Below are 25,587 nucleotides of genomic sequence, written 5' to 3'. Positions count from 1 at the left end.
TGCATGGGATCCCTGAGGAGTGTCCTGTCCGTCAGGCCTGGGGTGGTGTGTGTCGGAGGAGGTCTGGGGGACACCTTGGGGGCCATGTGGGGGGTCTGGGAGGGTATATGAGGCCTGTAGGCCACTGGGGTGGGGGGAATGTAGGAGGTCCGTAGTGGTGGTGGTGTTTTGGGGTCTGTGGGGCAACATGAGGGGTGTAGGAGGTCTGTGGGGTGTTACAGGGTCTGTAGAAGGGGGTGTAGGTCTGTGAGGAGTTATGGGGTCTGTGGGAGGGGGTGTAGGAGGTCTGTGGGGTGTTATGGGGTCTGTGGGGCACCGTGGGGGGTCTGAGAGGGGTGTTATGGGGTCTGTGGGGCACTATGGTGAGGTGTAGGAGGTCTGGGTGGGTTATGGAGTCTGGGGGGGGGATGTGGGGGGTTGTGGGGTCTGGGGAGGGGTCTGAGAGGGGGGTTATGGGGTCTCTGGGGCCCCATGGGAAGGTGTAGGAGGTCTGTGGGAGGTTATGGGGTCTATGGGGCACTGTAGAGGAGTATGTAGGAGGTCTTTGGGGTGTTATGGGGTCTGTGGGGGGGATATAGGAGGTCTGGGGGAGGTTGTGGGATCTGTGACAGGGGATGTCGGAGGTCTGGGGGGGGTTATGGGGTCTGGGGGGGCACTGAGGCAGGCCCTGCTGCAGCAGGTGGTGGGGTAGCTGGGGACATGGATGCTGGGGTGAGGTGGGTGTGCAGTGCCCCGGTGTGACCAGGGTGGGGGGCACAGCATGGGGTGTGGGCGGCCCTGGGGTGGGTACTGGGGGTGGGTTTGGGCAGGTGGTTTCCAGCTCTGTGGGGCAGAGGTAGTGGTGGGGCGCAGTGTGCTCTCGCCTGCACCCCACACCTTGGCAAGCATTGACAGCCAGCAGTGAAAGTGAAAATACATCCAGCATTTTTTATATACTGCCTAGTTTTTGCACCTGGGATGCTTCAGCTTTCAGATTTTTATCTGCTCAAGTGTGCTAAAAAGTTGTAGGTACGTGTATATATATATATAAAAAATTATTTTTTTTTTGAAAGCCGATACAGCAGCACGTACGTGTTTCCAGGTCTGTCTGTAAGAGAGACGCAGAGGTGGATGGGGGATGCAGGGGCCTGAAGCACTTGTGGAAATCCTTCAGCTCTTGGTCCTGTTGGAGCTCTCAGGTTGGCTTGACAAGAAGGGTGTGCATGTGAGAGGGGCAAGGATTGCTATTTCTGGCAGCAGGAAAACGCACAGGCAGGGACAGGGCTGTCATTTGCTCTGGTGTTTTGACAGGAGCTGACAATCTTTTGTTTAAAACTGTGGGTGAAGTCAAAATGGGTGTTTTGAAGCTGGTAGAAAGGCAGCATGTGATTTGAGTATCTGAGCTGGGTCCCATCAGCACAAAATCAGGAAACTCTGTCCTCGGGAACGGAGCAAGTCCTGAACATCGATGGTCAGTCTGCCCTGCCTGCGGCTGAGCAGAGCTGGGGGGCCAAGGGGGGCTCCACGCTTTGTTTTAATCAGATCTCTGTGTCCTGGGGTTCTTCTGCTCTGCTTCCGCCATCCAAACTTGGCTGAAAGCAGAATGCTTTAAGGAAAAAACCCAGAACTGTCAAAGACAAACCGTGCCATCTGGTGACCTTAATTTCTTACAGGGAACAGGTAAATGTTTGTGGTTTGTAGCCAGAGGGATGGGTAAAATATCCAAAGCAGGATGACTCATTTTACCAACTGTTGTCAAATATGTCGGCATTGTTACTGCGCTGGTCACCCACACCAAGGACGGTGTTGTCATGTGGTGCACAGAGGGGCTGGGATTGAACCTTGAAGGTCACGCGGTTGAAGCCAGGCCCATCTAAAAGGACATTTCTCTGGTTTTGCTTCGTTCCCACACTGCACTGCTGGGTGCAGGTGTCCAGACAGTCTTGGTAAAAAGCAGAATGGTCTCTGCTGGGGTGGTTGGAAGCAGCTCTCCCTGGCAGCAGGGCTTGGCGTGACAAGGACTTGCTTTGGTGTGTCCCAAGAGAGCCAAGCTTTTGACATTTAAGCTGGAGAAATGAAAAGCCTCGGGAGCGATGCTGGCAAGCTCACCCCCTTGGGTGATGGTGGTCACTGGTGAGCAAGAGCTGTAAAGAGCCATCCCTGAACCATGATGCACAAGCTGATGTGTCCAAGGAGCTGGTCACTCCTCGTGGGAATGAGGGCACAAGCCATGAACGTAGGAGCAAGCTGGGACTTTGAGGGGACCTTGCAGAAGGTCTCAGCTCCTGTAAGAGAGAGAAGACTGCTGAATCGGGAAGTCTTCCCCATGAGAATTCTGTAAACCCCTTGAATCTGTGCTTCAAGTGGTCCATCCCTATTTGTAATGGGCACTTTCCTGAAGGGTTATTCAAACTGGTGGTAAAGTAAGAAACCAGACTGGATCTGGTGGAATTGCACTTGTCTAAATGTCATCTTTCAAATCCAGCATAAAACTGAACTCTGGACAAGCTGTGCCCTTACTGATCTTGATGCTGTGAGCTGAACAGGGTCACTGGTTTTGCCAAATTCTGAAATGAATCACTGTTTCCTATTACATTGTACTTTTTCTCGTCCATTTTAATTGCATGCAGTATTTTTCTTCCTGTCTTGAATCACGGGGGTGTGCTATTAAATAACTGCTGCCACCTATTTGACCAGTTTCTGTGGTGTGGTTGCTTAATACTCTCTTCTTACCTCATAGTGGAGTTGTGTAGTTTTCCTTCGTGTTTTCAAAGCAAATTTGAAAAGTTTAGATCGAGGGTGGGATAAAAGGCCAGAAGATACTTATTTTTTCCTCCTTTGATTGCTGGAAGCCTCACTTAAGAAAAAATCAAGTGACTCTGACTCGCACAGTCATCAGGACATATATATATGGCCACTAATATTTTTGGATGCAGAAAAAAATGCTGTCAGCACTTTGGTGAACAAACTGCTGATATACGGCAGCTGTTCCTTTGTTAAGCCAAATACTAACATTGTGTTACTTACATCAGTCATTTTTGGATATGTGGTTTTCAAGAAAGACCGAAATGAAAATAGCATTTGAATTGCAAGCTTGGAAATTGTACGGTTTTACAGAGACTTTGGAGTGGACAGAAGAAGGGGGTTTATCATGTGGCAAATGTTAGTAGTCCAAGTGCATAAAATGTACGTTATATAAATAATGCAGCAGTATAGTTCAGCATATTCTCTCTGCTTTCTTCAGAGAAGCCTGAAGCATTTTCTTGACCCAAATTGAACATGAAAATCAAAGAAATTACTTTTAAGAATAGCAGAAAAGTTAAAAGAGCTGTAAAGAAAGTCTCGGCTTTGAGAATAGTGGTGTTTCTTTTTATTTGAGAAAAGAATAAAGTATTTGAAAATATATTTAATCTGCTGTACACTTAACTGTGATGCTGATTCACATGGGATTGTTTAAAATGGAAAGTGAAGGCGATCCTCTTCCCACACCTCTGCAGCAGCCAGATGACTCCAGGGTAAACACTGGCTGACTTAAACCAACATCGCTTCAGCTATCCCCTGCTACACATGTTGAATTAACAGGGTGGCGAATGCTCTGAGAAAATCAACAAGGCTGCTTTTTTTGCTGCTGTTGTTCATTTTTATTTAATTTTATTAGACAACTGCTTTCCATTATAAATAAATAAGGCATGAAGGTTCTCCATACTGTTACAGAGCTGGTAGCCACAGTCGTGCGTATGGCTCCTAATATTTCTTGAGTTTGGGGCCATAGGGCACCTGAAGATGCAGCGCGTGGAAGAGCGGAGTGGTTGGTGGTGGGTGGCTTGAGGAGGAGACCTCTGGAGCAGGTGGGGTTTGGGCATCGCACTCCTGCCAACTTACCGCCGTGGTACTCAGCTTAACAAAAGAAGGTATTTTGGGGGGTATTTTTTGGATTAATCCCATGTAGAGTGAAAGAAAGGTGGCTCCTCGTAACATCGAGGACCAAGACTCAGAGCATAATTACCTTTTAAACAGTCTTCCCCCTCCAACGCCACCTTCTCATTTATTTTCTCGATGTTGCAAAAATCCCAACCGTTTACCCAAGATTTTGGGATGTAAGCTGGTGAAAATAGAATCCAAATCTGGCCTAAAGTTTCTCCAGGCAGGTACAGGATAGGTAGCTTACACTGAACTGCTTGATTTTTGTGGCTCAATGCTCAGGGTGTTGCCTAAGCTGTAATGAAATGCTGCTTCTCTGCCTAAAACAAGTGTCTGACCATTCAAGGTCAACATCTAGTCTGCAAAAAATGGAAACTGGTGATTCCTGAGACTGCAGTGGCCTTTTGGCTGTGTGTTCGCATGTCTGTGGAAGCAAAAGTGAGGAGATTGCAGTGCTGGCAAGTGAACTGGAACGTGAGAGGTGACAACCTTTGGAGACAGTGTCTCAGCCAAGAAAGCTTATTTTCAGCAGAAATCTGAAATCTGTCCTCTCGACTGGGGAGATGTTCAGAGCAAAAGTGTGGGGCAATGTGTGATCAGTGCTACTGCCGGCACCAGAGCTCCTGGCGCCGTAAGATGCTTTATCCCGCTTGCATGCGAGTCACTGGGAGTCAGTTTTGCAAGCCCATGCAAGCTGCATTTGAGGAGTTTGCTACAATGGGGCAATGACAACCTCTGGAAGAGCACAGCCCGGCGGGCTGGTACCCAGACTGTGAGATGAAAGCATGTCTCTGACACTGTAAAAGCACTTCTTCCCTAGCTTATGGGAAAGCCTTGGTCATTAAATTCCTACCAGGCACAATGCTTCACCTGGGCTGAAATACTGGGGCAGCTTTGAAGTGAGGAAATCCCAGATGCCTACGAAGTCTGGAGAGCATGGACTGGAATACTAAGCGATGCTGATGAAGACAGAACAATCAGTTTTATGTTTCTCTTCAAGTTTTTCCAGTTGCAATGAGCTTGCATTGTAAATAGCTGAAAAACCTGACTCATAAGAGAATGGCTTAAATAGCAAGAACGTACTGCCCTTTGGGGAAGGGGAAGGCGTAGACAGAAGTCTTTTGGGTACAAGCGTAGGTTCTTAGCCATAAAACCGAGGTGGAGGGCTGGACTGGTGTGCTGGAGCAGCCCCTGAAGTTCCGATGGCTTTTTGTTCTACTCTGAAACACTGCGCTCCAGCTGTGGCAGGATGCTGGAGGACATCCAGGCTTTTGCTTGCAGATAATCGGGCTGTAACACAAGCTGAAAAGGGTGGAGGAGGTGATCGCTTTTCTTTTTTTTTTTCTTTGTGCTGTGGTTTACGTTGCTGTTGTGATGTCTGGCAGCGGCAGTAACTCATGCAGAGATCCGTCATACAGTTTCTGAAATCCTCTAACTACAATGTACAATTGTCCCAACGAGTTGTCCAGAGCCCAAGCTTAAAAAAGTGAATTGAGTCTCTGTGACGTTTTCTTGCTCGTAGACCTCTCAAACCTTCAAAGCAGAGGGGCCACGTGGCGTTTTTGGGGCTGAAGAGAAGACTGGGCTTTCGGAATTGCACGCGGGAGTTGCGGAGAGGCAGGGCTCATTTGCTGCTCTTGTTTTTCACCTTTGTGGCATTGATGTCTGCTTTTGTTTTCTGGATGCGGGAGAAGATCTCTTTAAAAAGAGCCTTGTACTCGGGCTGGCTCTGCTCCAGCCGCTTGTCCACGGCCTCCACGTGTTTGCTGATGGTCTTCTCCATGGTTTTCCGCTCTTCCAACTCGTGTCCCTCACCTCGGAAGTCTCTGAAGGAGCTGTCGCGAGAGATGGGCCGGGACGTTTGGACCCCTGTGTGGCGCACACTGTCCTTGTGCTGCCGGCATTTGCTCAGGAGTTCTTCGTACTTCTCCAGCAAGGCATGATACTGCTCGTCCACCTCCCTCAGGATGGACATGCCCCGTTTGCGCACGTTGTTAGCGTGCAGCGTGTAATTGCCCTCGTGCCGGCTCACAGCATCCTTGGTCACGATGGCATTGAGGGCTGTGTCACTGCAACTTTTCCGGACAGGGTGGTTTGGGGAAGGTGTCATGGATGGCCCGTGACTTTTTCCTCCCTCCTCCTCGGAGAGGTCAATGTAGTCTGCTTCTGGGGCGTTATTCAGTGGCTCAAGGAGGGCCTCAGACAGGTTGTCTTCCCTGCTGAGCAAATACTTCTTGACCTGTTTCATCTGTTGTAGCTCTAGGAGCTCTGCTTCCAGTTCCTTGATGCGCAGTTTGCAGTTCTCCATCTCACACACCCGCTGCTCGAGGTCTGAGTACTCCTGAATAACAGAGGTATACTCCCGCTCAACCCTCTCCTTCCGCTGCTTCTCCTGGTTGACTTGGGACCTCAGGGAGTTCACCATGGCTTGGAGGCGCTCATTTTCCCTCTCCAGTGGCTTCTGGTTGAACTCTGTGGAAGAGCTGTGGACCTGGAATGCATCCTCATACCTGAAAGAGAAGAAAGACCCTTGAGAGAGTCTGACCAAGTGACAGTCCGTGAGGGACCTGTGTCGTCTTGGCATGTAAGTAATTCCACTGATGCCCAGAAAGGAGGAAACATGAGCTCATGGAGTGAGATACATCTGCTCCTGTGTGCCAGGAGACCACAAGGTGTGGCTGGGGCTCTTCTGGACCCTGTTCCAGAGAACCTGCACCCTCATTTGGTAACAGTGGTGAAAGACAGGAGGGAAATGAAACCCTAACAGGTAAAAGACTCATCTGGTTAATGACAAGCCATCAACATCGCTGTGAAGCAAGGATGAACGGTCAAGTGCTAGCAGTCTGAGCTGAAAGTAGAAGGCTTCGAGTTTTTCTTGCTAGAGGTCATAAGCTACTCACTGCATCACAGACTTCACCAGCTACTCACTGCATCTGCCAGCAACCCCAAACCCCACCCAGCCAAAAACCAGAAGCACAGGCTCTGCTGTCCTGTGTCTGGGAGATGCTCCAGAGAGGGTGGGGGAAGATTTATACAGCAAAGGAGGCACACAGAGACTTTTGACAGCGTTGTCTCTTCTTCGCTGCCTGGGAAGTGATAATAAGCACTTCCCCCTTCCCTGACGTTGCTGTCAGGGAAATCAGATTTTCCTCCTCCTCAATGAAGTGCCCATGGCATCCTATCTGGGTAGAACAGATTGGAAGAGAGCAAGCACCGTGGCCTCCCCTGGAAGGCATGGCTGCTGGTGGTGGGTATTGAACAGATTTCCAAGTTACTGAAGGGCAGCCTGACCTTCAGAGCCAACTGCAGAGCTGCAAGCTGAACGGAGGTCCCGAGGCACCAGGGGGAGAGTGGGGCTGGGGGGAAAAGAACCACAGAGACATTAAGTGGATTTTGCTGGGGGTTAGATTATGGCCTCATAAACATCCCCGTTGCTGCTGCAGTAAAAGTGTCTTTTGTTCGTATCCTCTGGTAGAGGATGCTTTCAGTGACAAAGTTTATCGACCGCTTATCTATTTAAAGAAGCCTCTATTATGGACAAAGCTGAGCAAGAAATGCCCTCGCGAGGTCAGTGAATTAACACAGTGGCTGGGTTTTAAGGAGGATCAAGTGTGCAATAGTGCTGAAGGTGTTTGTACAGCATTCGGCAGCACGTGGCATACCTCAGTGTGTGACTGGTGCTCTGGGGGGGGGGAGGGGTGGTGGTACTGGAGTCATACAGGACAAAATGCACCATCTCAACTGGTTTCAGGAAGCCGGAGATGCTGGGAGGGAGCTGCAAAGGGAAAATGGGCTGTGCTGGATCAGGAAGGGAAGCTGCGTGGGCAGCTTGAGGTAAGGGTCCTCTTCACATGATGTGTTACTGGGTGGGCTGTACTGGGAGAGGCTGGTTTGAACTATCTAGAGCTCAAGCAATGCGTCCTGTCTGGCATGTGTTCCTGCACAGCTCCCTGCCAACGTGCCAGGAGAGTCCCAGCCCCTCCAGACAGCATCTCTCCCCTGCAGCCTGGTGCAGTGCAGCTGCGTGAGGCGCCCACATTCTCCTGGGGGGCTATTCTTGCCCTCTGAAAAAAGAGCTTATGCCTCCCCATTCGAGGGGGGAGGCTCTGCCCCGTGAAGGCTCTGCTTTGCCAACGCCACCTGATTAGGCAGGCGGGCAGGAGGTCCTCCCTCCACCTCCAGCACCGAGTTTCAGGCTCTGATGCAGAGCCTAGATCCCTATGGGGGTGGGGGTGGGGCTTTTGCGCACACCCAGAGGGCATCACCCCCCCCGCATCCCCTGTTCACGGGCAGAGGAGGCGGCGGCGAAGGTTGGAGGGGTTGCTGAAGGCAAGGCTGTGTACCTGGGGCTGGAGCAGAGCTCCTTAAGGCAGGGGAAGGTGTGGATGGTTCGGCGCCGTTCCCTCTTCTCCCGCCGAATGCGGAGCTGCTCCAAGCTCCGCATTTCCTCCACCTGCTTCTGCAGCTCTTCCACTTGGTTCTGCAGCCCCTCGATCGTTTCCGTCAAGCTGCAGAGAGAGGAGGGAGCACGGATGGGGAGTCAGGCACTACAAGGCCTTTAAAGGTGCTTTTTCCCTACAGAGAAAGCCAGTCTACGGGATGTGCTTCCACTTCCTAGCACGTGCCCTGGGAGTATGACAGTGCTTTTCAGGGCAGCGGTGGCTCTTTCTCTGCGTGGTTGCTCTTGAATGGGGGCGTTTGTAGAAAAGGGTGGGGGATTGAAACAGTGGCGAGGGATCGTACTAATTTGAGACCCTCTGTCCTCAAATTGGTTGGCTGAAACAGTCACCTCTGGGACATAAGCACTACCCTGGAATATTTCTGCACTAAAGGCAAGCAGGTGAGCTATTTACTCTCTTGTTTCTCCCGTAGAGATAAACACAGAGAGACCAGGCAGAGATTTTGTTTTGTTCTAGCTGTGAATGCAGTTTGTAAAACTTTCTGCTCTGAAACTCCACTGCACGGTCATTTGCAGAAGGTGCTGCATTGCAAGGTCTGTTGTTTCCAGACATGACCTTAATCATAGGCTTGTTTTAGGAAAGAAATACTATGGATAAACTGGTGTTTCAGTGTGGACTAGCCAGGGTTTCATTAGATGCTGGATCTGTGCCTAGTGTTGCTGCTGGGCTGCGTGCTGGGGGCCTCCCTGATATGATTATGTGTCTCTTCTTCAAGGAAACACATCCGAGGAGAGGCTGCCATGCCTCTCTCCTGGCAGCTTCAGACATTCTTTTATCCAGCCCTCGTCCCAGGGGTGTCTGTGCTGTGGCTGACCTCTGCTAACCAGCATCGGTGCAAAACGCTCGTGTTGTAAGTAGCTGCAAAACCCGACTGATAAGAGAATGGCTTAAATAGCAAGGACATGCTGCGCTTTGGGGCAGGGGAAAGGTGAGATGAAGATCTCTTTATCTGCAGTGGGAGGAGGGGAGGCCGTACCATTGGATCTTCTGTTGAGATGTTTTGCTTTCAAGCACAAGCTTCTGGTTAGCTAGCTCCAGGTCCCGTGCTGTCAGGTCCAGCTGCTCGTAGACTTTTGCGTGCTGCTCGTTCATCTGCCGCAACATCTCTAGTTGCTTGGTCAGGTACTGCAACAACAAGTGAAACAGAAACACTCCACATCCAACATCCAGGTTGTTTCACAGGTTGTTTCTACAGCTTTTGCTTCCTCTGAGAACATGTTTTGTGGCTGATTTATCCTCTGCCCGGTTGAAGCTTCTTCCACAGTTGAAATATTCATACCCCTGCCCACTCTATATAGGTTTGTGTCTAAAATATGATTGAGCTTCCCCTGCCCTCTGTGAAGGGCAGTAACCTCAGTCTCTCTCTATTCAGCTGGTTTTTTATCCCCAGTACCCAAAGAAAGTTGATATCCCTGGGACTGCAACCCTTCACCAAAGCTGACTGAAATTGGCCAGTTGGTTACTGGATCGGCTGACAGATCGATTGCAGAAGCTGCGTTTCCTTGGGAATTCAGGCTAAAACTCTGAGTCTGTGAAATGTGAGGAGACCTGCCATTTCTGTGTGTTCACAGACCCCTTTCTGTGAGCCTGTCATCACAAGATTTTATCCTGCAAAGACTGGGAGAGGGGCATCTACCCAGATGATCACTCTTAGCTGGGACCAGACCCAAATCCTATAGCAGCCTTGCTTCTGAAGGGCTGCTGTAGGGGGTGGCTAAATCCATCCACCAGATTCCTTGGACATCTGCTGTCAGATCCCTGCAGCCATCACATCTCGCTCTTGTGAACTTGCAGCCCTCCTCTGCCCTGCATCCTTTTAAATCAGGGGGGGTCCAATCTTTTTTAATTCACAGATCTCTAGAAGTTTTCCAGTGGATGAAAACCCTCCTGGCACAGCAGGTTTAAGCTTTTAAGATCAGTTCTGTGGGCTCTTAGAAATAACTGCCCTGATCCCAAAGGGTGCCTGAAACAGTGGTTTAGATTGCAGCCCTTGGAGAAAGAGCTATTTGATGCCTCTAACAAAGGGGGCTGTGTTATGGGGGTGCCGAGGGGCCAGCTGGGAACAAACGCGATTATAAATAACTGGAATCAAGGGAAAGCAGAGCAGAGCAATGAGCGTGAAGGCTGGCGGATGGGCAGGGAAAGTCCAAATGTGACCCAGATGCAACCTGGTGCCAAAATCTGGTGTGCACAGCTGAGTGGAGTGCAGGGATGTGAGAAGAGGGGAAAATACCAGTTAGTGGGGGAAAGGGACCCTCTCCGGGGCTGGTATGATCTTGACCAGACCTTACCCCATCCCGCTTCAGGCACATCCAGAAGATACTGTAACTCCTGTGCCCCATGGCACATCCCTTCCTCTCTGCTGGCATCTGAGCTGTTGGCACTGGTGGAAGCGCCCCTTCCCCATCATTGCCCTTAGGTGACAGTGGTGGCCGAGCAGCTCCCATCCCCACCCCTGGCCCCGCCGTGTCCCTACCTCGATTTCCTGCACTTGCTCCTCGTTGGTGGCGTACATCTGCTGCAGGGAGTCCTCCAGCTCTTTGTTGCGCTCCAGCAGCGTCTTCCCCAGCTCTGCGGCCAAATGCAAGTCTGAAAAGCAGACGGGAAAAAGCTGCTGCAGTTCCCGCAGCCCCACGGGTGGGTGCGGTGGGGTCCCCAAATGCCACCGTGCCACACAGCAGCACATTTTGCATGGCACTGGTTGTATTGACAAGCTTTGACATGGATGTACGCTTATGGGATATACAGGATCTGGCCTCTTTTCTTTTGCCAGGCTGCAGGAGCCAGGGGAGGCCAGGCTTGGGTTATCTGCAGCTCCTCCACGCAATGAGGATTTGGTGCCTACCTGACTGCATAACCCTTCTGCACCGCACTGCACACTGCATAGCCAGAATCAGGCCCATGAGGTTCGGCTGTGGCAGGTGCTCAGCATCTCCATCCCCTATCACCAAGACCTGTTGGGCTGAAAGGGGCTCAGCATCCATCGGAACAAGAGCAAGGCAAAGCCCCGTGGGACCCTGGGGATGCTGTGTAAATTATATTATTATCTCTAACGAAGGTTGTGCCTTGCCTCCCCTGTCAGCCTCCATCCATCACCCGCTAATAGACTGACACGAGTAATAAAACCATGCGTGGCCCGAGGGGGCTGGAAGCACCTTGCACATCTGCCATCCGGGCAGCACCGCGTCGCCGGGTCTGTGGCTTTTTCCTTGGGGCTGCTCCAAGGTGAGGAGAAACCGCTTTGTGTTGACTCTCTGCCACCTCTAAACGCCCTTAGGAAGCTACTGAAGTAGTTGGACTTTAGGAGAACTGCGGGGAAAATCGACATTGACAGTGTAGTTGGTTTAAAATACTGGGGCTGCCTCCTGGGTAAGGAAAAAGCCCCAGGACCCTGTGAGTCCTGCACTGGCCAAAGCCTGAGCACATCAGGTGTTGCTGCTTGTGGGCCTGGGGTGGTACAGCCGGCTCTGATAACAGCCCTTGGCTTTCCCAGGAATGGGCTGTCATCTTAAAGCCTGACCTCCTATGAACATGAGGGTTTCTGGTTTTCCTGGTGCTTTTAGAGATGAGTTTCTAGCCCTTACAGGGGCAGACTGAAAATCTGGCCTTAAACCTTCAAAAAGATAAGAACATGCATCAGGACCTGTTTCATTTCTCTTTCTCTCTCTGGTATGGTTCTCATGCAGGTTTAGATAATTAAGGAGTGCCGATCCTGTAGTGTGCGAGGCGACCTGGGTCTCCTGCCCTGGCATTTTCTCAGCTCGTTGTAATGCTCCTTTCCAGTCTGCCACTAAGGATGTGTTTTGCAAAGGCTCTGCCGGGGCTGAGAGCAGCTATAATTTCTTCCAGTGACTGATTTGGCCATACAGTTGATTGGGAAAGAGGGATATCTGGTCACTAAGACCAGAAGAAGGGGCGCCAGGTTGCTTACGGTGTATTCTGGCCCTGGGAAAATCACTGATCTCTCACACTTTAACTGGCACATCACAACACTAGGCTCCCATTGACCTCTCGGACACCAGTGCTCGCTGGGAGGAGCGCTATTCCTGCTGTCAGTGCTTGGGATGGGGCTTTCCTGATGGATAACGCTGCACTGTGGGAAGTGCCGCTGTGTTACTAGTTTGTGGGTGATGGCCGTGTTTCTTTCTGTGTGGCTCCAGGGATGCTGGAAGGCTGGCTCCCCAGATGTCCAGCCAGCAGCTGCTCAGTGTGTCCTCAAATCTCCCCTTTACCATGGAAATGTTCTCTCCAGCTGTGGCCTGCATTGCAGGGTGTTATTCTAGGCTGTGACCTTTTTAATTACAATCCTTATCATTGCACAGTGACCTGGTCTGAGGGCTACGATTGCAGCTATCAGTGTAATCAAGATATTGGCACGTTTCCCTATGGACAGACTTCCTCCACCTATTTATTTATTTTTTCTTTTTTTTCCAAGCACCCAATTTCCCCAGTTTCCAAAGTGCCCTTGGGAGACCGAGCGTTTGCTACGCCAGTTGGGGACAGGGGAACAGCCAGATGCCAGCAGAGAGGGAGGACAATTTGTGCCTTTAAGCAGCTTGGGGCTGTATTTAATGGCATCGTCACCTTGCCAGAGCCTTGCTGGAGACCGGCACCCTGTAAATCGCATCCCTTGCAGTAAGCAGGACCCCGGCACAGAGGCGTGTAGCGAGAGGGCTCCATGCCGTGCTCCAGGTAATGAGGCAAGTGTGTCCCCGTCCCTGCGGATTACACCAGTGCTCTCCCACCATATGGCATCCAATTTAATCAGCTGGGGTTGAGTTAAGTGGATTAGCCAGTGCAAGATCCTGCATTGTAATTTAAGGGGCTCTGTCAGCAATAATTTAATGGGGGAAATGAGCAGCGTTTGGGGACAAGTGGGAAAGAGGAAAGAATGGGGCTGAGCTCTGAGGAGGAAATTGATTCTTCGTTTCCATTTTGAGCATAAGGGCCTGAGAGACTCCAGGCTTGAAGGACATGGGGGAATTGATTCTTTCAGTGTCTTTTAACTGCCTCAGCCATCGTCATGCACACACTCACTCACTTTCTGCCCGCCAGCCAGCCAAAGCATCCTCGGTAATCCTGTCTCATCCACCTGCCTTGTGCCCGAGTCCTCTTCCCCACCTGTTGGTCTCTCCCAGGCTGTGGGACTGCGGGGCGGGAGGGGATGCTGTATGGAAGTGCATTAATGTTGTCTTTAAACCAGATCTCTCTCAATCGTTGCACTAATTGTGGCTCTGCATGGGCTGGGGGAGCACACGGCTCCCCTCCTTGGAGACCTCAGAAACCTGAGGCTGAATGTGAAATTTCAGTAAGTTGTTTGGGGAGAAAAGGAACTACTTGGGAATTTGGGGATTCCCCCTGCATAGCACTCTGGTTTCCCTACAATTTTTTGTATTCCTCTTTGCTTCTCCACTATCAGATCAGCCAGCCAGTGCTGTATGACTTGCCCTAATTTAGCAGATATGCTGATCCCTCCCTTCCCCCTCCCCTCTCGATGCAGAAAGAGAAATAAAGTGGAGGGGAGCGGCTGTGCTTCGTGTCCTCTCAATGTGCCCGATCCCTCTGCAGCATGCCTGCGCCAAGAGCACCACCGAGAAAAGGCCAACATTCAGCTTTAAAAAATGGATGTCTTGGTGTTGCCCAAATCCGATTTGGGAGGGGATTGCAGATGCAAACTCTCCTGGGCAGCACCAGCTCGGTGCCCTCTGGCTCCCAGCACTGCAAGCGCTGACGTGACCCTTCTAATTAACGCCGGCCAAGGAGACACCCTGTGTCCCCAAACAAAGAGCTGTGCATGGAGCAAAGCAGAGGGAGGGATGGAGGCTGCATCTCCCTGCAAGCTTCTGTGGGAAAGGCGCCTGAGCAAAGAGGGAGGAGAGGAGAAGAGAGACCATATGGTGGGAAGGGAGCGAGAGTTGAACACGAGCAGTGCTTGGTACAGGGGAGCATCGCTGGGCAGCTCATCAAGGAGGCAGCTGTCTGGAGCTGCGGAGATCATCTCCATTAGCCCAGCGCTAATTCTGCTAGCTCTGTGTCACTGAGGAAACTTGAAAAAAAAAATAATCCTCATGCAAAAGCTATAGCAGGTTGTCTTTGACTGAAAGAGGCTGATGAACAACCTGCAGGGTATTGCCCTGCTGCAGCATCTTGTGGAAATGCTGGCACAGGCAGATGTGCTCTGCTTGGAGCTGCTGTGGAGCTGGGCGCTTCCCCAGCCAGCTCAGCCTTCGCAGCAGCTTGCAATGAGGTCCAAAGAGGGTTCGGAGCTGTTTCTGCCTTCTCAGTGCTGGCCTGCATCTGTCTGGGCAGAGCACTTTTTGTCATAGCTGCTCTCTGAAGGGTTTTTTTCCCCCCAGCATCGCCTGGTTGTGCCTTTGGGGGAGTGTAAGCCTAATGTCAAGCAGAGGAGTTTTCGGCTGCTCTCGGCACGATGGTGATCCAGTAGCTGTTCGGTTGGTCCTCATAAATACGGCTTTCTGGAAGAAGCCACCATCTGGAGCAGCTGCTATGGGCTTTCCCCTGTCGTCCCTCTTGGATAGCGGGATTCATGCGTTTAGGCTGTGAGAGAACGTGCCCGCTGCTCCAAGTGCAGGTGAGGGATGCTGTCCTTTGCTCCTCACCTTTAAATACACCAGCCCTGTCCCCATCCTGCAAGACAGGCAGGCTTGCAGGGGGTGACAGAAGTCCTTTGGCTTGTTGTGCCAAAAGGCAGGGGTTTATGGCACATGTATCCGCAGGTCCTTTTCAGCTAAGCAGCCACGAAGGAATTACTTGTGGTCCCTTCCTAAAGGTGGGGCTGTGGAAAGGGCTGCTCCTCTCCTGCTGCTGCAGATGGTGAATTCACCTGCTAAAGGGCGGAGAGGAGCAGCTATCAGAGCTCTGGTGTGGAGGTCTCTGGAGGAACTCCAGTGTGCTTGTTAGCTGATGGATGGGGTAGGTTGAGAGTTAAGAACTGATGTTTAATGCTGTTGACGTTTAATTTAATTGCATTTGCTGTCTGCTCCATTACACATGGGTATTTAGAGTCAAGGGTAGGTGCAATTATTCCTTTCAAAATCTAAATAAATGATGTTATGCTGGTTTACTGGAGGGTAGGGTGTACTTGCTCCTCATTTATTTTTCTTCTTATTGCAGGAGATTGTGTTATCTGGGTATATTATAATGAATATTGGCTTTAGTATATCACTTACTGCTGCTCTGTGGTGGGTGGTGGAGGCAATCTATGTACTTAGCCCTTGTAAGCCTTTGCAATGGAAAGTGCTGGGATGCAGAGAAGCAACTGCCATCTGACAGCATCTCACAAGCAACCTGGAAAAGCCTTTTCAACATGCCCATTCCACAGATGATAGTGTTTCCCATGGCTAGGCAGAGTTTTCGGAGAGCCACCAGTGTTACTGCTGAGGCGTGGATTCTCCATCCCTTTTACACTGGCATAACTCGAACATTGCTACCCAGTTCAGCTTTGCACTTGACGTTCTGTCTATTTTTCGTGGAGACCTGCCATTTTGGTGGAATCGGGTATACCACAAAGGCAGGGCTCGCTCTGTGGAGCAGCCTAATGTGGCAAGGGGGGGAAGATGCCTCTGGCAGGGCTGGGTGAGAGCAGGCAAAGGGGGTGTGTGAAGCCCCTGGCAGCACAGCCACCTCCTCCCTCTTCCTCTCCTCATTTCAAACTGGTTCTAGCTGGGCTGACGTTGGTCACACAGGCATTTCTGTTAGCCTAATGAGATTTGCTGGATTTCTTGCTTGCTTTTTTCTTCCTTTTCTTTCTCTTGTGTAATCTGTTATGTATCCCTGGGCTGCCTTTGGCTTTGCAAGTGTCCCTGGTAGGGTGGGAGCTCAGGTGGTGGCAGAGAGAGGTGGTTTGCGGGGGGTCGAGGCAAGCACAGTGCAACGAGAGCAGCTCCCTCTGTGCTGTCTCTGGTCCCCTGAGCAAAATTGGCACCACCAAGGAGTGGAAAACTCCGACAAGGGGCTGAGGGCTGCAATGTCTGTAATGTGCTGTGCTGCAGGGAAACCCTCCAGCCTCCTCAGCCCCTGCTGCTCCCTTCCTTGCCTTCTGTATTTTTCAGTCCTATGCAGCATTTCCTTTCTATCAGCTCTTCTTTCATTCTTCTCTGATGCTCGTCAGGCTTTTTTGACTTAATTGATACTCGCCTTTTCTTTCTGCTCTCTTACCGTTCCGTGCCCCAAAGCCTCCCCTGTATGTTGACGTTTGAGACCTAGGATGGTTACCTCTGCTTAGAAGCTGTATGTGCCTATTCAAACACATACAAGCAGTCCCGTCCCTGTGCCCACAGCAATCAATGTGCATTTTGCCAAGTTGTTAGAGCATGATAACACAAAGTATGTTATTAGACCATGGTTGGGGCCCCATCTGCGTCTTTCCCTGATGTTCTCTTATCTAAACAGCCTCAGTGCCTGTGTTTGCCTTGTAGGCTAAAACAGTTTCAAAGAGCTCGGTGACTGGTGGCTTGGAGGCTTTCCTAGTGCACCTGGATCAGAAAGCGTCCTAAATAAACACATACAAGTGGAGTTCTTGAGGAGAAGCAGTGAGGAAAAAGGAGGGAGAAAGGAAGCCAGTGCTTTCCTGTGTGCACTCCTCCTCCGGGCAGCAAAGCTCTGACTAATTAATTATGTTGGGATGCAGAGAACCGTGAATAGAGGCTTTTACTCTTTTAAAGGTAAAGACACAGAAACGTGGATTGCTGCCATGTGGCAATCTCATCTCCCCTGTGTGTTTTTGGGCAGGAGGTTGTTAACTGACCCGGGATGAACAAGGAGGATGAGCATCAGGGAGACTTTACATGTCTGCTGCTGCTGCACCACAGTACTGTGCATGTGCAGAGCCCCAAGCAAAGGCAACCTGTGAAGGAGAGGTCATGTGTCAGGGAACAGTGCCCACAGCAATGGGCTGCCCCAACCATGTCAGCTCTCCAGCCCTGCTCATGCTCATACAATGTATTCTCCTACCCTGAGCCGTTGCCAGCCAGCCCTGCTGTCCTTGCTGCCTTCTTGCTGGGGGGGGTGTGTGTGCAGACAGGACCCCTGATCCTGAGTGGTGTGGTCTCTCAGGGAGCAACCAAGTTCCAGCACAACTGTCACCTGCAGCTGCAGCATCCCCCAACATCACTGCCAGCACTGCGGCTGCTGGTTACTCCTGTCTGCTACCTCTCATGGGCCAGAGGCATGTAGGTACAGAGAATATCCATCTTCCACAGTCATGTGTTAAAGCTAAATGCAAAAAACAGCCTGACCCCCTGCAGCAACACTAAAAACCCACACACCTCTTTTCTGGCACCCCCTCTGCTTGGCTTTAAAGTGTATCATCTTGCACGCTGCTGCCCTGTTACTGCTCCCTTCCCATCCACTGCTGGGAAGTGCTCTGAAGCCCTGTGCCTCGAGGAGCACCTCACACACAGCCCAGCTGCCTTGTGCCTGACTCTTGGTACTGGCTGGAGATGCTGCCCATGTAGCAAGAGATCCTGACCTCAGGTGAGTGATCAGTGCCACTTGTGGAGCTATGCAGGAAGAACACAGTGCTGTAGCCTTCCAGTCTGAGTTTGCAAGGAGAGGGAGTGATGAAATACTTGATGTACTCTCAACATGGTGTTATTTATGTCCATCACTAGTCCTGGGCAGGGTGCAGGGCAATGCCTCTTTCAGGAGCCCAACACCAAAACCAGTGCTCCTGAAGCAGCTCTGCTGCAGAGACTGATGCTCAGGGGGATGCACTGCACTGCTCCTTGCTCTGCCTCTTCCTGCAGAGACCAGTGCTCAGCCACCGCCTCCCAGTCTAGCACGTCTTCCCAAAACTCAACACTTGCTTGCAGGCCAAGAAAACTTGGAGGACAGCATAATAATGTCCTAGCTCCCACTGCCATCGCTGCAGCTGCGTAATTGGAAGAGGTCATCAGGAATCTGGATACCACACGCTTGAAGGACTGAGTTCTTCAGGGAGGAGACCAGTTAACTGAGTGGTGCCAGGGCAGCTGTGCTGCACATGGGATAAACTAGAGTGGCTTCCCAGAAGGCTGCAGAGGAACAGGCTGTTTAAACCATGAAAAGAACTGTCACCTTTTGGAGAGAAGGTCTACAACTGTTTGTTAAATGCGCATGGAAGAAAAGACAAAAGTACAAACTCTAACATACAATCATTTTAAAATTCCCAGCTGTGCAAAGACTGGCAGTTGTGTAACATCTGGTCTCACTCCTTCAGGGTATTTTGTATTGGGGATACTTTCCTAAATTCTTGGCCCACATAAGTATGTTTGAGCACCTTAAGCAGAAACTTTGGAAGCCCTAGTGATGCGTTTGGTGTGAGCACACAGATCTATTGGAGTTAGGTGAGGTGGGAATATACCACCATGCTGCTCTGGGAAAAGCCTTTTAGTAAAGGTGGAGTGTGTGCGGGAGTGAGCAAGCCATGCGTGAGCAGGAGCAGGAGCAGACTCTGGTGCTGTCACAGCTCTGAGCGGTTCCTGACTGTCACACTGAGTCAACGCATCTGCTCGGTCACCATCCAGCGCTGGCTGGCACAGGAGAAAAGGAAGAGGATTGGGAAAGGGTGGGGGTGGGGGGCCAGGCTCCCTGTGCAGGGTGTTAGCGGCTGGTGCCTTGGCTCCCGGTCCCTGGGCGCAGGGCTGCGGTGGGGGAAAGTCCTTCAGGGCTCAGACTGTAAATCCTTTGCACATGGCCTTGCCAAGGAGAAATGCCACTGTTAGCTGATTGTTTCAGGATGGGAGATATGGAAAACTCTGATTTATTTTGCCAGTTTTCCTTTTGCCTCTCCTTTTCTTCGCCCAGCAGCTCCTCTGATTCCGCTCCCTCCCACAGCTGGAAGTATGTGCCTGGGGGTTGGCAGATACAGAAAGGAGCTTCTGGAACAGACTAGGAGGGAGATCCTGGAAGTTGCTGTGTGGGGCTCTCTTATGCCCCTTTTTCTTGCTGTCTTCACATAACAGGGGAAATATTATTCTAGGAAAATACATATATTATTTTTTTCCTTCCCCCCGCCCCAGTTTGGTGGCTCTCATCCCTTCCTCAGACTAACCTAAATGTCATCTTATTTCCTTGTCTCCTGTGACTTTTCTAGTCCCTCTTACCATTCCCAAGCAGCTCAGCAATTAGTCGCTGAAAACTTTCCACTGCCATAGGTGACCTGCTGTACTGCACTGCTAAATAAGTAAGTGGCTCAGCTACTGCAGGCAAAACTCTGTCCTCCTGGCTTGCCGCTGGGGAGGAAGGACAGCGAGTTAACCACTGCACTCTGAAGGACAGGCAGGCTGCGTGGCTTCTCCCCGGAGCTGGATGCTGGGATAACTGCATCATGAGGGACAGAATTCACGGTACCACCTGCTCCCCAGTGCAGTGAATCCTTCGGGCAAAGCCCATCGTGAGTTGCAGTTCCATGGGCCACCCCACACAGGCTGGGTGATGCAGAAATCCCAGCACTGATCCCCTGGGTTTACCTCAAAGTCAGGAGCCGGTCACTGGAGCACTGGTGACCCTGTGTCTTAACGGATGAGTTTGGAGTGGTGCAAGCTCAGCACCTTGTGTCGTTTTCCTTCTTAGCATGCAAGAGATCAGATGCTTGGCAGGAAAAGGAGGAATTAAAATAAGATCCTTAAATCTGGAGACCTTTAGAGGTTACAGCCGTAAAGTCCTAAGCCTGCATTGCAGATGGGTTGGCCCAAAAGTTTCTATGGCTGCCCAGGAGGAAAGGACTACCAGTCCTGCAGTGGCAATGAGATGATGTGCTGGTTCTTGTACTACTTTTGCTGCTGCCTAACTCAGAGCAGTGCAAGGCCGTTTTATTTACACCGCAAGAATCACCCCAGCACTTAGGCTGTATTTAGGCTCCAGATTGCAAGGGTGGCTTTGAGAGCTCTCCTCTTCAACTGCACCCTGCTCTTTGGCTTAGACCTGAATGCTGGCAGGGAGGCTGGGAGGCTGGGAAGATCAGGGAATGCAGCGGAGTGATTGCAAGGAGGACTTGCCTTGGGAGATCGCTGTGGGGGAGGTGAAGGCTGGAAGTGGCTGGCAGAGATAGCTGCTGGGTTTGCTCCCTGCTCTGTTTGGATCCAGATGTGATTAAGCTGGCATGCAGCCGTTCTGAACACAAATGCTTCTGATGAACAGAAAAGGTGTCCCCACTTATCCCCAGCTCAGAGTCTCTAATTTTAGTTCATTCATTCTCTCAGGGTCTGGCTGGATGTACACCCTGCGCACAGGGGATGATGCAACTCTGGCCACATCATCAGTTCTCAATGGCTGGAAAAAGGTTCACTATCACTGTACTCTGGTTTTAACACTTAGGGGCACAGATTCCCCAGCCCATGGAAGGTGAGGCTGTGGCTTGAACCAAAGCAGCGCTGACATGTACTCGTGCTTAGGAAGCCTGGCCATAAGCAAAGCCATGCTACCAAGCAATCAGAGCTCCATTTTTAACACCTTCAAATCAGAAAGCCTTCTCAGAGGGAATATCATAAGAATGAAACACCTCAGAGGACACCACTACTGTTTCCATGTCACTGCTAAGTATGCCGGCTGGGATTTGAGTCTCTGCTTCTGTATACTAAGGCATCTTGGTTCAATGTCTGGAGGTACAATGTCTTGGTACAAAGCCACGGAGGCTTACAGCATGCTAGGAAACAGGTAAAGGAGTCTGAAAGGCATCAGCTTCATTTGAATGAGGCTGGAAGGGGCGCTTCAGGGGAAAAAAGAGCAATTGGGGTTTTATCTTCTTGAAAAAATTAGTTAACTTCAGCAAGTTCACCCCCTGTGGGGGGGTGAGGAGGAAAGTAACAGGTGCTCAGAGTGGAGCTGGAGGCATGGTTTCCTCTGTGGTGCTAAAATGGTTAATTAACATAATCATCACAGAGCTCCCAGTTAAGCCATCTGTTGCTTAGCAAACAGTTTTGGATGTAAATGTAATAAATATTTGATGATGCTGTGAAATGACGACAAAGGCCCAGCAACCAGAAGAACCTTCTCTGCTCTCCTAGCTTGGGTTGTTTCTTGCTTCTCCCACCCCTCACTCCTAAGGAACAGTCTTTAAGCCTATGGTTTTGTCCTCCGCCTTCCTGGTGCTGCTGCCAGGCGTGGGTTTCTGTGCGACCCTGGCCTGTTGGCATGCCGATCCTCTTAGTAATGCTGGCCCACAACCGCCTCACAATCGTGCTACACTGGATGTCTTGCACTGTGCCTCCACCCCTCATTTCTAAACCAACAGCTTCACAGCTATTGCTGTCACCAAAGACCTCCAGATACTGCCACACTGTAATGCAAAGGCGCAGTGTATGTGGACAAAGTCTAGCACTGTCCTTCACGATGCTTTGTGCATCATGCAAATTAATTACGGTTGTAATTACCCCGTAGGACCTTTCCAGTTGGCTGATTTTAGTTAAAGCCTTCCCCATCTCTCCTTCTGAGTTCGTGCGAGCTGGTGCAGCCCCCATTCATACAGGAGGCTGCAAACCCCGCAGCTGGGCTTTGTTTTGGGTCTGTGTCCTGCATGTGCTCAGAGGTGGAGTCCATCCCCAACATCAATCCATTATCTGAAGGCAGTTATTCTGCATTTACGCTGCCGGGACAGAGCTAGGAGCCTGGCCTGCAGTGGGAAGGTGGTTTTATTGCTGCGAGCCAGTTGTACGGTGCCAGTGCTGACTCATGAACCTGACACCAGGGACAGCGTTAGGCTAAAAATCAATTGGTCCCACGTTGTTCAACACTCCTTATATTCATCTGTAGTTCTGCTGTTCCTCAGCCTGTGTCCTGCCCCTGGACCAGTGCCCAGGCCCCTTGTGAGCCATGGGAAGACGTCACCCAGAAATGTGAATTTCTGAGCATTCAAAGGCTGCACTGTTTATTCGGCTGATAGCTCCATCTCCATGCTCTGCCCCGGGTTAATTTGAGCGTTGTGTTTCAAAGAACCGGGGCCAGTACCCTGCGGTCGATACTTCCTGTTAACTGAGAAATTGGGGTTAAAACCCAGCTGCAACAATCCCTTGGGGGGCTGGTTATCATTCCTTGCTGGGCCTCTGCCCTGCAGCTGAAGTTGTGTAAACTTTAAATCATGACATAATGTGCTGGAACTACGGTGGGTAGAGGCGCTGCAGCTGGACCATACGTCCCTGCTGACAGTCAGCTGGCTATATAACTGTTCCGTACCTATAGTGCGAGGCGGCCGAGGGGTACTGTATTTAGGTAGGAATGATTTTTCCGCTACGCGTTGACAAAGTTCAGTTCATTCCTGGGCCACTGGCTGAAACAGAACTTCTTCCAATTATTTACTTACTGCGTGTTAACTCAAAATATTAAGATAAGCAAAATAAAATAAAAAAGAAGCCACAAATACCCACAGCTGCCAACTGTCCAGCCTTAGGATAAACATTACATAGAACTAGTGCAAATACAGGTACAGATACTTCAAAACAAACTACACAAATGTGTGTTTATATTCCAACAAGGTTATTTTTGCTCTTTGAAACTTGGCCTTGATTTTTTTTTTTCCCTCCTTCTCAATTTCTCCTGCTCTCATGGCTGATTGGTAAAATCTCCAGAAATAATTAGGTGACTTAGAAACTGAAGGTCCCTTTGGATTTGGGCTTGGACAGCAAAAGCTTTTGAGAGACACTTTCAGCATCCTCAGCGACACATTATTTCCAATGTATTGATTTCTAACTAGTGTGCCTGCTAACTCTACCTGCAACTGCTCTGAGAAGAAAGCAATGTCATAACTACCCCTGTGTGATTCTGCCTGCAGTAAGTTTTCTGGGGAACCAGCTTCCTTGTGGATCACCGAATTTTTGACCCCGCTGATGCTCAGGATAAATCTGGGCTTCCCTGCCTCTAGCCATCGGGTTTAAACTTCCCACCGCCAGGACAGCGGCTTGGAGCAGCAGAGCTGAGATTTCCACGGAGGTGCTGCTGCAGGATGAGGCGGTGGCTTTGCCAAGGAAATATGAGTCTTGAGAGAAGGTATCCCACCCTCCCGTACCTGGGATTTACCCCTTTTCCTGCCCCCTCATCCCCCTGGCCCACCATCCCTGGCAGCTTGCTGGGTGCTCCCATCCTTACCCTGCTCCAGGTCCTGCTGGTCGTACCAGGGCTCCTCTTCCTCGCTCTGAAACTCCTCCATCCTGTCGGCGCTCAGCATTTAGCACCAGCGGCCCGGGGAGACGCGCAGCATCCGCCACAGGGGACCCCGCCGCCGCCGAAAATGCGGAGCGGGGATGGATGCGGGGATGCGGGCGGGGATGTGGGCGGGGATGCGGCCTCGATGCCCCGGCCGGGCCGGGAAGGGGGGTGGCACGACGTGGCACCCAGCGCCTCGCCGCTGCCCGGGCTCTGCCTGCCCGGGGGGGAGGCTTCCTCCTGCCGCCAGGGCCGGGGGAGGCTCGGGAGGGGGGATGCAGCGGGGACGTGGCGGCCGGGGCGGGGGGGCACGGCTTGCACGGTGCGGGGGGATGCACAAAGGAAGGAAGAGGGCCCGGCGCAGCCAGACAGATCCTCAATCCGCAGCTCGGTGGAGACCTCTAGCATGGAAATGCTGCAAGGAAACCCGGCGAGAGGGAAGGGGGAGGCGAGAAGAGGCCGGCCGCCTCCGCCTCCTCCTCCTCCTCCTCCTCCTCCTCCGCTTCGCCCAGCCCTGCCGCGGGCAGCGGGGCGGGCAGGGGGCTACAGGCAGCGGGGTTTGGGGTGGGCAAGGTGGGGATGACCTGCAGCCCCCCTGCCGTGATGCCTCCAGCTGGGTCCAAGCACCCCTGGGGAGGTCAGCCAGGAGCAGGGCTCGCTCCAGCGCTGGCTGGGATGCAGAGGGTGTCCTGGCCTTGCCATGGGCTTCTGGGTGACCTTGGGCAAGTCTCAGGACCCTTCAGTGGGGATGTCGGTGCCTTCTCTGCCCTGGTGGGTTTGGATGGGTTGCTCTTCAAGATGAGGGTGTTTCCAAGCTCTCTAGCTGGGGCTGTGGAGGGGGAAACCCCACACCAACAGCCCCATAGCATCACCTCAGTGCTGTGTCTTCCTTAGCTCTGCCTCCAATTCTGTTCTCTCTGATTTGCCCCTTGATGAGAAACTGGTGCTTCTGATGCTCTCTTACTTTTGAGGACAAACTCTCATGTCTTTCTGAAGAGTGGAAGGAGCTTAAAATTGAGGGAAATGAGGATTTGTAGAGTCCTGAGGAGATGTCTGTGACATACAAGTTCAGAAAAGACTTGGGATTCTGGTACTCGCTTTGCAGCTGGGTTAGAGAAGGTCATCTTTCTCCTACTTGCTAGAGTGGAGATTGGTCCAAGGGGGTTTATTTATCCTTGTCAGCCCTGGAATCCATCAGAGAATCAAAGGTCCAAATTAAGTCATGTGACAGTGGGTTTAGATGGTGGGTTGAGGTTTTTTTGCCTTCTGCGTGATGAAACTCCCTGGATTTATGCTTGATTGCATTACCTTGCAGTGGTGCCTACAGAAAAGGCAATATAAGACGTTTACGCAAGAGCAGCAGACTGTGCATCCAGAAAAGATGGGATCTGTGTCAGAAAACTCTATCCAATCCAGCAGTGACAGGCAGCTGAGAGCCCCTGGGTGATTAAAGCAATGGCTGGTGCTCAGCTCTCACATACAGCAGTAGAGGAGAGAGATAAAGCAGGGAATAAGAGAAACGTAGACTGTTCCTCTCCTCTTCTCTCCTCATAGACCTCTCTATAACCATCTACATATTTCCGAAATTCAGTGCCTGCCTGGAAAGCCTTCTGCCTTAATGTCATTGCAGACCAGGATGGAGGAGTCTCCTAGAAGAGCATGGTGTTTATAACTCAGCAAAGATAATCAAGCACTTTTGGTATATCTGGAAGAAAGCCATGTCTGACTGGCTCCTAGATCTTTTTCTGAGCAGTTTTATTATAGAAATGGGGGCAGGGAAGAACCTTAATTTTCTCATGCCTGTCAGTGTTGGCAGAGACATTTGTCCATAATAACATGCTTTAACTTTTGGTCAGCCCTGAAGTGGTCAGGCAGTTGGGCTAGATGATCGCTGTAGGTTTCTTCCAGCTGAGCTATTCTATTAATCGTGAAAAAGAATTCCCTGTGAAAGGTATTCTGTTCCTAACATAAATTATTATCATTTATCTGTGTAGTGTAGCCACAGTGAGTGAGTGATTAGATGCAAAGCCCTAGCCTGTTTGGCAGCAGCAACCTGGTGACATGATTTTGTGAAAATATTTTTTTCCTG

The 25,587-nt window shown here is 51.0% G+C and overlaps 1 protein-coding gene across 1 annotated transcript; it reads right to left on the bottom strand.

Moving 5' to 3' along the window:
- Positions 1-779: 779 nt before the first annotated feature.
- On the bottom strand, positions 780-23,903 carry CDR2L (cerebellar degeneration related protein 2 like). The gene is made up of 5 exons (XM_056322542.1): positions 23,442-23,903; positions 10,837-10,949; positions 9,337-9,485; positions 8,244-8,408; positions 780-6,410 (listed from the first exon to the last, which is right to left on the bottom strand). Exons 1-5 carry the CDS (start codon positions 23,518-23,520, stop codon positions 5,525-5,527), a joined length of 1,392 nt encoding a protein of 463 aa, XP_056178517.1. The 5' UTR covers positions 23,521-23,903; the 3' UTR covers positions 780-5,524.
- Between the last annotated feature and the right edge of the window lie 1,684 nt (positions 23,904-25,587).

Source organism: Falco biarmicus, chromosome 1, assembly GCF_023638135.1.
Source record: "Falco biarmicus isolate bFalBia1 chromosome 1, bFalBia1.pri, whole genome shotgun sequence".
NCBI classification, from domain to species: Eukaryota; Metazoa; Chordata; class Aves; order Falconiformes; family Falconidae; genus Falco; species Falco biarmicus.
This window is presented reverse-complemented; position numbering and strand designations above follow the sequence as displayed.